Source organism: Alexandromys fortis, unplaced genomic scaffold, assembly GCF_014885135.2.
Source record: "Alexandromys fortis isolate MF-2015 unplaced genomic scaffold, M_Fortis_MF-2015_v1.1 scaffold_106, whole genome shotgun sequence".
In the NCBI taxonomy this organism is placed as follows: Eukaryota; Metazoa; Chordata; class Mammalia; order Rodentia; family Cricetidae; genus Alexandromys; species Alexandromys fortis.
This window is the reverse complement of record NW_026067980.1, coordinates 5960988-5973696: the sequence shown is the minus strand read 5'-3', so window position 1 is coordinate 5973696 and position 12709 is coordinate 5960988. Positions and strand designations below refer to the sequence as shown.

The 12709-nt window shown below is 37.9% G+C and overlaps 1 protein-coding gene across 1 annotated transcript in view; it reads right to left on the bottom strand.

Moving 5' to 3' along the window:
• Positions 1-12709, bottom strand: part of Appl1 (adaptor protein, phosphotyrosine interacting with PH domain and leucine zipper 1) — a 39935-nt gene that overhangs the window by 22070 nt on the left and 5156 nt on the right. The window contains exons 3-7 of the mRNA XM_050158244.1: positions 12096-12202; positions 8979-9066; positions 7660-7701; positions 4480-4538; positions 885-1031 (exon numbers count right to left, since the gene is read on the bottom strand). Of these exons, the coding sequence (XP_050014201.1) occupies positions 885-1031; positions 4480-4538; positions 7660-7701; positions 8979-9066; positions 12096-12202 (443 nt within the window). The remainder of the gene's footprint in view (positions 1-884; positions 1032-4479; positions 4539-7659; positions 7702-8978; positions 9067-12095; positions 12203-12709) is intronic.

The window sequence follows — 12709 nt, the reverse complement described above, 5'->3', positions numbered from 1 at the left end:
TAAACCCCACTATGTATTCTTTTACATATTTTAGGAGGGCTTTGCTCACTGTGTAACCCTGGGTGGCCTCTGGCATGATCAGGCTACTCTTATGCCCGAAGCGATATTCAAATTTTGGGGGTATTTTGTTTTGTTTTTGAGACAGGGTTTCTGTGTATGGCACTCACTCTGTAGACTAGTCTGCCTCTGCCTCCAGACTGCTGGGATTAAAAGCGTGCACCACCACCTCCTGTCTTTAGGAACCGATCTATTTCCCCAAACTCGAGTTTCTAGCCTCTTTCCTAAGGCGTACCTTTTTGGGCATTTGAACTACATTATTTTTTCATGCATATCAGTGTTCTGCCTGTGTGCATGTCTGTTCATCACGTGTATGAACATACCCGTGGAGCTCAGAAGAGAGTGTCAGATCCCCATCTTACAGATACTGGAAACTGGACCTGGGTCTTCTAGAAAAGCAGTCAGTGCTCTTAACCACTGAGACATCTCTCTAGGCCCCTCATCTATTATTTTTGACTCAGGGAGTATGCAAACTTGCTTATTCTTTCTCAGATTTATGAAACAATAACGAAAAGAAACTTCAGCAGTGGGTATTACACTGAAATTCATCTAGTTTTCTGTTCACTGACTCAACTGTGGTGGAAAAAGTCTGAATAGAATGTGTTTTCATTTATTCTATAACATTTTAGAACTTCAAATGCAAAGGAAATCCATTCTCCCAACCTCATTAAAATAGGATACTCACAGTCTTTAAAATTACTTTTTAAAACCACAATACAAATTAGTATGTTGACAACAGCTTACAATATTCTTAGAGTTAATGCAAATATCAAGCCTAATACAAGGCTTTTAGAACAGATATAACCCAAAACATACTATGGTATTACCTGAGCCTGCATGTATCCAAGTAGAGGTTCTAACAAAGCTATTTTCTTCTTGTACTGAAGAGTATTTAATGCACAAAAATAATGCATCATCGTCTGGTGCTGTTTCTTCCTGGAAGTATACACATCCTCTGTTACTTCGTACTTTACCTTTGAATGAAGAGTAAAATAATTTTTTGAGTAAAATAATAATTTTGAATTATCTTCAAAAGAAGCTATGAAGAGTCTACCAAGGAAAAGAGTGTATGAATAATCAATGAATGTAGCTTTTCTGTTTTCTACTCTATTCAAAAGCCATTACACACACTGAGTAAACTGATTTTTCTGTTTCCCAACCATATCCCTTACAAAAAGGAATATCTACACACAACTACAAATGTAAATACCTGTAACAAGCACGACACAGAGAGCCCATCATAGTTAGCCAGTGATATCCGATCCTATTCTGTTCACACCACACATTCTCTCTTCTGGGTTGCTCACTACTAGTCTTTTTTTTTTTTTTTTTTTTGAACCTGCTTATAGTAATAGTTTATTTATGTTTTAATAAATAAAGCTTGTCTGAAGATCAGAGGGTAAAACTAAGCCACTAGAGGCCAGGCAGTGGTGGCACATGCCTTTAATCCCAGCACTAAAGGGGAATATAAAATGGAGGAGACAGACGCTCAGGGCTCTGTCTTCAGTCTCCCAGTCTTGGTAGAGGTATGACTTCTCTAGTGGTTTGGCTGTTTTCCTTTTCTGATCTTCTTCTTGAACCCCAATATCTGTCTCTGGGTCTTTATTATTCATACTGCACCTGCTCATTTTCCTTAACTCACATTTAAAATAAACATATTTCCCTGAGTTATTTTACTCAACAAATTTTTATTGAGCATTTCTAGAGGTCTAATATGTATTAGGCTTTTCCCTCCGTCCCTTGGAGTACCTATCAAGTTCCAACATTATCCCAATGCACCAGTGACTTGGTGGCGGTAAATTCTCATCTCCTCCCTGGCACTCTCAAGCACCAGAGGAAAGGTGGTTCTTCATGTGCTTCTGAGTATAAAAACGGGTGTTTATATGCAACGGAAATGCACAAAATCAAAACCAGCTTCTTCCTCACGACACCTGTCCTTCCTTGTTTCTTCTTCTCTCAAAACTCCTTTTTCTCCTCTTTTACTAAGAACCTTTATGACAACTATACAAACTATTTTAGGGCTCTTTTTACCATTTTTGCTCTAGTACTGTCCCTTTCACATTTTCATTACAGCTTTTGTTTTATAACTGTATGATGACTACTTACTTCCTCTAACACAAATTTCAAGGCCATAAATGTAGTAATTTGGGCCCAAACTATTCTTTGTTGGGCTTGGGGAGGTGGGGCGCTGTTGCTTTGTTTTAAAACATTCTGTAGCCCAGGCAAGGCTTCAACTCCAGGGCAGCCTCAAACTTTCAGTGCTCCGCCTGCTTTTGCCTCCCAAGTGCTGGGATGACATGTGTGAGCTACAATACCCAGCCCCCAACTACTTTGTTACTTCTGCCATCTCTCCCCAAACATATCCAAAGAAATGAAGGTAATCCCATCTCCGCATGTTTAAAATTTAGTGAAACCTGCTAAAACTCTACATTCACTATCCAATTTTATTTACACAATTGTTTCATGGATTTTTGTTTACATAGAGAATAAAGGCATGGAAGTTAGTAACTAGTAAGTGATTTCAAGTAAAGTAGTAGCAGACCTCAGATATGTCCCCAAAATCTTACCCTAGCACCAATATTCTAAACCCATATATTCCCCAAACTCCAGAAACATGCCTCCACAGAAGAATTGCTTTGGTTTTAGGAATTTTGTTTTATGGTTTGGAATTTTTGTTTGTTTGTTTAGGAAAGTCCTTTTCAATCCCCAAGGTGTTGTCCACTTATCTACAATGTACATGTCACCTCCTAAGTATTTTTTCCAACTCACCAATAAAGCTCTAGCTGTACAACCAGGAAAATCTCTATCAGTGCATTTACCTCATGATAATCTAGTCTCTCCATCCTTGTACTCTGGAACGTATTCACACAAAAGCATCCAAGGGCTGTATATGAGAGTAAGAGTGGAGCCTACTCACATTGTTCCCCCAAGGGATCCAACATACTGCTTGATAAATAGATGTTCAACAATTATTCTAATTAAAAAAAAGATGAATGCTTTTTAAAAATACTTGGAATAGCCAAAAGCAATATAAAATATGACAAATGTTATAGCCTAGACCCTTATATACTCCTCTAAGGCAAAAAAATTTCAAATTGTGTATGTTTTATTGGGCAATTTGTGAACTAAATTAGAAACAAGAACCAGTTTGGAGGAATTATCACTGTGTGAGACTCATTCCCTTTGCTGTCAGTGGCTGCTGCACATTAAATGCTACTCAGCTGTCAGTCCCCATAAGCGGTCAATGTGCCTCTGCCTGCAGCTGTGGCCAGGGCTGCAAACACCAAGACCTGCACAGAGATCCCCTCATGCGCAAGCATTGGTACAAGCTATATCTCAAGCCTTGAAATCACCTAGAACTTGGTAATATTCTCTTTTTTAATCTTTATTTAAGTGTATTTGTCCACAAATCTTATGTAATACTCTGGGTTTCATTCCTTAAAGAAATATCAAAACATAAATATTTCCTTTAAGTAGAGAAAGCCTCATACCAGAATTTCATTGAGTTCTGTGTGTGACAATTCACTGAGGTTGTGCGGGACTTATTCTTTTTGTTTTAATCATATAATTTTTTTAATGAGTTTCCAGCACAGAGTGTTACCCATTTTAAGGTTACCTTTTCCTCACCCAAATTACCATGAATACTTATGAAGTGAATTATCTTTTTCTTTTTGTAATTTTTTCCTTTCTTTTTGAGATTATAATATAAACACAACATTTCTCCCTTTCCTTTCCTCCACCTAAAGTTTCTGATGTACCCCTCCTTGTTCTCTTTAAAATTTATGCCCTCTTTTTTTATTCATTGTTATTGCATGCATATACTGTATCTCACAAGGTATTTCTGAATACATATGTGATCACATGAAAACAGAATATATGCAATATTATAAAAATACAAAAAAAAAGTTTTATATACTAGGAATCAGCTACTTTTTTAAAATGGTTATGCTTAATTATAACATCAAATACTGGCAGAAGAAAAGCATTTTGTTTAAGAGGCCAGTTATCAGAAAGATTCTGAACAGCTAGGAAAAAATAATTTGAGAGTAATACCACAGCAATGATCTACTCTTAAACTCTACTTTTAAACTCTACTCTTAAACTCTACTTTTAAACAGAAAAAAAAAACTAAATCACCTAATGAAATGGCCATTAACTATAATACTGAAAACATATACTAAATTGGAGAGATAATGGCTCAGCAGTAATGAGCACTCGCAGCTCTTCCAGAGGATTCAAGTTCAACTCCAACACCCACATGGTGGCTTACAACCATCTGGCAGTCCAGTTCCATGAGCTCTGACTCCCTCTTCTGGCCTCCCCTCGCACTTAACACACATGGAACACAGACATCCCTGCAACAAAACAGCTATACACATAAAATAAATAATTAAAAATGTTTTTAAAAGTGTGTACACACACCTTGTCATTTTCTCTCTTTTTTGACAATCGACTATATCTGTTAATTGCAGCATCATGATCTGGAAAACAGAAATGAGTGTTAACAGTACAACTGTACTTAGCAAAACTACACCTGTACTAGAGCTAGTTAAGAATACCCTTCCATGTGACCACTGTGTTCAAATTTCCCCACAGCCTAGTTTCCCTTAAATTAGGTGACTATATATCAAACTGATAGAAAATATTAATTTCCAAAAAAACTATGATCTACTAAAAGTGCCTGCTCTTTTTCAAAGGGAAATGGAGAAGCAGTGGACCTGAGAGAGGGGAAATGATTGGGAGGAATGGAGAGAGGGGAGGATGAGGTTGAGATGTTTTATATAAGAGAAGAATAAATAAAAAGAAAAAGGAAAAATTACTTTTAATTCTAAATTGGAAAACTCTTTTTTTAAAAAAAAATAGGAGAGCTCAGTGGTAGAATGCTTGCCTAGCATGCACAAGGCCCTGACTTCAAGACCCAACACAGAAAGAGAATATGAGAGGAAAAGAAAGAGGAAGAAAACTGGACTATTTAGGAAATAAGTAAAAGAGAATATTCACAACCTCTTTAGGCATTATGAAGATAGCAAGTTATAAGACTGATGTAATGGCCATTCAAATATTTTTTGTAAAAAAGTATGTTCAAAGTATCTCCATTGATTTAAATAATGTTAGCCGGGCGGTGGTGGTGCATGCCTTTAATCCCAGCACTCGGGAGGCAGAGGCAGACGAATCTTTTTGAGTTCGAGGCCAGCCTGGTCTACAAGAGCTAGCTCCAGGACGGGCTCTAAAACTACAGTGAACCCTATCTTGAACCCCCCCCCCAAAAAATGAAAGAAAAGAAAAAAAATGTTATATTAACCATTATATATTAACTTTGACACCCTATACAATGACCCTAATGCTTTCAACGTAGACTACAATGACAAACATTTCAGCAGACATTCGTACACCAGAGACCACGAGGAAATATTAAATATTAAATATTAAATATTGACAGGAGAGAGATAGAGGAAGCTATCAAGAGAGCAAAATGCAGAAAGGCCCCAGAAGTGGAAGACATTATCGTGGAGGAGCTGGAGGTGGCTACAATAGGCTCAGGGGCCAAGGCTTCTCAGACTCTTCAGAGAGATATGGGAACACGAAGAGATTCCCATGGAATGGAAGCACTCAGTCAGAATTCCCATACACAAGAAGGACAGGCTGGACTGCTCAAACTACAGGGGCATTCGTTTGTTGTGCCATAGCAGCAAGATCTTCTTCTCCATTATCCTGCAAACGATCAAGGGCAGAACAGAGGAAATCCTAGCAGAGGCCCAGTGCGGATTCAGAGCTAACAGGAGCAGAACTGACCAGATCTTCACTTTGAGGCAACTGGCAGAAAAATACAAAGAAGTTGGAAAAGACTTCTTTGTCTGTTCATCAACTTCAGGAAGGCATTCAATAGCATTTGAAGGAAAAGACTTTGGGAAACAATGAGGTTCTACAGGTACCCAGAGAAAAGCATAAGAATACTAGATAATGCCTATAAAGATACCTTTGCATTAGGCAAAGTCTATGGAGGACTAAGTGATCAGTTTACGACAATTGTAGGAGTGTTGCAGGGATGCGTCATCACCACTATTCTTTCATATATTCCTGGAATTAATAATAGCAACAGCCGCCGGGCGGTGGTGGCGCACGCCTTTAATCCCAGCACTCGGGAGGGAGGCAGAGGCAGGCGGATCTCTGTGAGTTTGAGACCAGCCTGGTTTACAGAGCTAGTTCCAGGACAGGCTCCAAAACCACAGAGAAACCCTGTCTCGAAAAACCAAAAAAAATAATAATAATAATAATAATAGCAACAGCTCTGGAGGATGAGGAAATAGGCGTGCATTAGGTGGTGTGTGAATCAATAACTGGTGTTTTGCCGACCATATAGCACTACTTGCTGAAAGTCCAAATGAGCTGCAGGCCGTGGTAAACAGGGTGGAAGTCAGTGAAAACCTTGGCATGAAAGTAAACATGGAGAAGACTGAGATACAACACATGGGAAGGGGGCACAAGGATTTTAACACTGTAATAAAGAATCAGAACCTCAAGCAGACAGTCAACTTTGCCTATCCTGAAGTTCAAAGGAGGGAACTATTTCAGACGTCAAGAGGTGAATAGGGTTAGCGAGGACTGCATTCCAGGCACTAGGAAAGGTTTGGTCAGCAAGAGACATAGGACACGGGGGCTGGAGAGATGGCTCAGAGGTTAAGAGCACTGCCTGCTCTTCCAAAGGTCCTGAGTTCAATTCCCAGCAACCACATGGTGGTTCATAACCATCTGTAATGGTGTCTGGTGCCCTCTTCTGGCCTGCAGGCATACACACAGACAGAATATTGTATACATAATAAATAAATAAATATTAAAAAAAAGAAAGACTGATGTGCCCAAGGTCATTAAAAAAAAGAGAGAGACATAGGACAACAAAGTTACAAGTCTATGAGATGCTTGTCTTGAGCTGCCCTCTTTACAACTCTGAAACCTGGACAATGAAATGCTCCTCACAGGGGCCGAATGTGTTTAAGATGGCATGTCTCAGGAGGATTCACATGAAGAGATAGGCTGGAAACAATCTCCATCAACAGAAGGAAGTAAACTACAGGATACAGCATCAGCGCTTGAGATACTTCAGCTGTGTTATGAGAACGAATAATGGCAGATACCCGAAGATAGCACTGCTTGGAGGAGTGAGTGCCCAGGATAAGACAAAGAGGAAGGTCCAAAGAATGCTGGATGGACAACATAAAGGAAGACGTGGAACCTCGGGTGTGACACTAACACAGCATCTAGGACTGCCCAGGATAGGAACAACTGGAGAACCGTGATAAACGGCTGCCTATGCATGCTTAAGCATTGCCGGGGCATACATGATGATGATGATATTACCCAATGAACTCAGTTAATTTTTAAAAATTATTACAAAAAGGGAGGGGGAGAAGAGAGGGGGGAGGGGGAGAAGATTGGGGGGAGGGGGAGGGAAATGGGAGGCTGGGAGGAGGCGGAAACTTTTTTTTCTTATTCTCAATAAAAAAAAAAGAAAAAGAAAAAAAAATTATTACAAAAAGTCAGCCATGATGTATGTTGATAAACAGATGAATAAAAGAAATTAATGTATAACATATTAGGGCTTACCATTACTAGCAATCTGAAATACCTCTTTTAGTGTCAGTATTTCTGAAAAAGTTCAAAAATAATTTCAGTTTAGCATTACTTATGAAATGTTTTATTCTGTTTGTAAAGCACTTATTACCATTCAAGCCATAACTAAAACTCAACCAGGAATTTATATTGAAGGTGGAAGTTAGTTTCAGTTAGTCTACAAAGGATTCAAAATCATTAACAATACACCACCAGAAGATCTACTTACCACAAATACGAGACAAACAAGTATTAAAAGTCACTTTGTGCTAAGAAATGCAAATACTGGCAATACTAGACTCTATCATATTAATATGTTTTTATATATAATTAATAATTTCGAATGCTAAGTGAAAAAGAAAAGATTGTGCCATTCAGTCTCCTGAGATTGTGAGTTATTCTTTCCACCTTGGACCTGACCATTCTTAAGGATCATTTCAGTTATTAGCTCCACCTCTTAAAGACACTTATCTTTAAGTACCTAACCTATTCACTGCTGTGCTTGATTTTTCTTAACCTACTTTGAGTTTATAAATTATTAAAAAGAACCAGATCAATAAACACTCATTTGGTCACCTACCAACCTTAGAGACATTATCTACCAACTAGTAAGTCCACTAACTACTGCGGTTGTTGGGTGGGCCTGTGCCCCTAGCTCCCCCAGCCTATATGTACCTCTACTCTTCAGCTCCATCACCTTGCATTCTTCTTTTTCCCTCACTGGACTCACAACTTCTTAGTCTCCTGGATATCAAATCCAATGTGTTCCCTCTGAACACAAATGGACTGTGTCACCTAACTCCTTTAGAATCCACTGGCTTGCTTTTGTTCACAGACTTACGTCCAACACCTTTACCATGCTTTAGTTCCTTCTAACCTATTTGTACATTCATCTCTCGACTGCTTCAGCACATCCAGCACTGAATTTCTTATTATTCTCAGAATAAGTGATCTATGTCTACAACCTACACCTTTATGAATTCCATTCTCCCTAACAGAACAACTCCTTCTCTTAACACAGTTTTCTTCATTCATGTCATTGATGAAGCCTTTTTGACCATTTCCTCTGAGCGCCAATAGAACCTTCTTATTCCCTAATTATAAGACACGGACTAGTGCTAACCCATCTCCTTTTTGAGGAAAGGACATTATTATTTGTTAGGAACTAGTTAAATATCTATCAAGTATTTCCATAAATGTTTAGTAACTGCTTTAAGTAAAAGTGGCATGTTGTGGTCAGAACTGGTTCAAATTAGAAATAAAATGCACTCTACTAGCACTGATGAAAATGAACATAATGTTGACTTCCATACCTTTCAGATCTCTTTCTTTAAACTGGGAAATGGGGAACATCATGGCATCAGCAAGTTGAGTTGAAAGTACCGCATGACAAGAACTAAGCTAGTAAAAGAAAAACCAAAGAGACCAAATAACTAACAAATGGCACAACTAATAAATGCCTACATAACATTTACCAATTATATAGAAATTTGAATCTGGTCTTTTAAAAGGCTGATATAATTTTACATATGGAAACAATAAAAATTATGCAGTATAATATGAAATATATGATAAAAAGGAAATTCCTACCAGGAGGTAGTGGCACAGACCTTTAATTCCAGCACTTGAGAGGCAGAGGCAGGAGGATCTCTGAGTTCAAGGCCAGCCTGGTCTACAAAGTGAGTTCCAGGACAGCCAAAGTTACAGAGAAACCCTATCTCAAACAAACAAAAACCAGAACAAAAAATCCTTATTTTTCTATTTGTTTTCTTTTGTGAGACAGGGTCTCTCTACATAGCTGTAGCAGTCCTGAAACTCACTCTGTAGACCAGGCTGCCCTTGAACTCAGAGATCCATCTGCTTCTGCCTTCCACATGCTAGGACTAAAGACATACACCACCATGCCTAGCCTAAAATTTTTAGAAGAAAATTTAAGATGATCTTTTATTTGACAACACTAGCTTAGATATATCAAAGCACAAGCAACAAAATAAAAATTAAAATGAACTCTATGAAAATGAAAAATGTACATCAGAAGATACCACCAGTAAGTAAAGATAACAAACACGATGAGAAGACATTTGCCAGCCACGTCTCAGGAGAAACCTCAATCAGGGAAATGAACTCTTACAATTTAATGATAAAAAAAAAAAATGCCCATTTAAAAATGGGCAAAGGATCTGAACAGACACTTCCCCCAAAGACTAGAAATGATTGATAATGACATGAAAAAATGCTCAATATTAGTTATCCAAACACTGCAAGTCAAAATGACAATGAGCTACCATTTCACTACGAGTACATGGTTCTCTTTCGAAACAGGGTTTCTCTGTATATCCCTGGCTGTCCTAGAACTCACTCTGTAGACCAGGCTGGCCTCAAATTCATAGAGATCTGCCTGCTTCTGCCTGTTCTGGAATTAAAAAAAAAAAAAAAAACATGCACCACTATCAACCAACTCAAATGGTTATTTTTAAAATGAAAATTCTTACTAGCAAGTATAAAGAAAAAATACCACTCCCCTACACTGTTTATAGGGCACACATAAAACAATCTGGTGATCCCTCAAAAAGTTAAACATAAAATTATCATAAAACCAAGCAATCCCACTCCTGAGACAATACCAAAGAAGAACTGAAAGCTGGTGTCTAAAAGACCAAACTAGGGAGCTGGAGAGATGGCTCAGCAGTTAAGAGCACTGGTTGCGCTTCCAGAGAACCCGGGTTCAATTTCCAGAACCCACACAGCAGCTCATAACTGTCTGCAACTCCAGTTCCAGAGTACCTGACACCTTCACATAGATACACATGCAGGCAAAACACCAATGCACACAAAAAATAAAAGATCAAACTAGTATATGAGTGGCCATAACTAAACAGAACACCCATGAGTGGATAAACAAAATGTGGTAATATATATTTTTATAATAAAATTTATTCAAACCAAAAAAAAGGGGGGAAGAATAAAGTATTGGCACAGATAAACTTATATTCAAAATGAAAGTAGACACACCTCAAAATCCACAAATTATATAGACTAATTTATATGAAATATCCAAACAGGCAAATATAGAGAGACAGAAAGTAAAATGTAATCACTGCCAAGGACTTGGGGAAATTTGAGGGAAAGTGATAGATTAAAGGGAAAAGATTTCTTTTAGGATGATAAAATATTTTTGTTTGGTTTGGTTAGGTTTTTCAAGACAGGATTTCTCTTTGTTGCCTTGGCTGTCCTGAAACTCACTCTATAGACCAGGTTGGCCTCGAACTCATAAATATCTGCCTGCCTCCACCTCCTGAGTTCTGGGATTAAATGCATGTGCCACCATCACCCAGCAATGAAAATGCTCTTGATCTAGGTAACTATTACGGTTGTACAACACTGTGAATGGATTAACTATCATGAATGTTAATGTATTTTACTATAATTTAAAAAAATAGAAAGTATTTCATCTCCTATAAGTATTTTGTTTTGTTTGTTTGAAGTGCTGGGGGTCAGACCACAGTTCTCACATATACTAGGCAAGTATTCAGTCACTAAGCTACATCCCAAACCCAGTAGTGTTACTTATACTGATAGCCTCAGATAATACTCTGCTATAATGAGTTATTAGGACATTAGAGGTGGAGGACTTACCAAGCTTGAGGCCCTGGGCTGGATCCCAAGCATGTATGTATATGAGAATAACCACACAATCATTCACAGCTTTTACAGCAGGAGTAGAAAACAGCTATGGTTCTCCAAACACATCTCACTCACTACTTTCCTCCTAACTCCTAGGCCTTCACATTGTTTTATGATCTTTTACGATCAACAGTTTAAAAATTAAGGACTAATTTTGGCTACTAGATTAATTTGGCTATGGATTAATGAGGATTGAACAGTACAGTGTTGCTCAGGGGCAAAAGAAAACCCACAAAGTGCCTAGCTACAGACAGCTTCACTCCTCTCTGTCTACATCAGACAACAGTGAGAAAACTGAACGATCATGGACTAGGAATAGAAGAAGCCTACATATAAGCCTATTCTTGGGAAAATAATGTTTTAATTAGGTAAGAAAATATTAATTTTATGAAAACAAACATCATGTGAAAATTGTGCCTTTTGATACTACTCTGTAACAAAACTTCTTATAGAATCATAACTATATTGGCTCCCCCATTAAAGGCTGTAAAGATGGCGCAGTGGTATTAATCACCTACTGCCAAGCCTGATGACTGATATCTAATCCCAAGACCAGATGGTAGGAGAGAGCCTACTCCTGCAAGTTGTTCTCTAACAGCCACACATAAACTACGGTACCCTAGCACTCACACACACACACACACATAATAAATAAAATGTAATCAAATGTTTATAGTTTTCAGTAAAAGCTAAATGACTTGAGTAACTAATTATAAACCACCTACTCACACAGGATCAAAACTCACCTCATCTATAACCTTTGCAAACTGCTGCAGCGTAGAGCTCATGACCTCATCATCACCCCCCAAAGGGAAACGCTGAGAAGTGAGAAACACAGGTGAGAAAAATGCTCAAGGCTGTAGTTTTTATGAATAACACAACTTGTGCTTTCAAGTAATTTTAGAAACTTCTAAAATTCTGAACATACTCCCAAAATACCCTTTTAATAAAATAATCTACATAATTAATAAACAGTTTTAAATGTCTATAAGTAATCAACTAACATGATATACGGGAATATACTCAATACTAGGAGTTCAAAGATTTGGCTTTAGCTCAGGTTCCTCCAACAACTAACAGCATAACCTTAACAAAGCTCAGTTTCTTTGTTAGTAAAAAGGAGAACTGTGAAAAACCAGACAGCCTTACTTCTAACATTAAATCACTAACAAAAAGGACTCAGTGACATTTCAATGACATATTTTGTAAACTCAAGAAGTCCTAAAAGGCCATGGTAGTAAAAGCCTGGATTCCCAGCACTCAGAAGGCCAAAGCAGGAGGACCATAAGTTTAAGAATAGCCTGAACTGTATAGTGAATCCCTTGCTCTAAAACACTAAAATAAAAGTTTTTTATATATA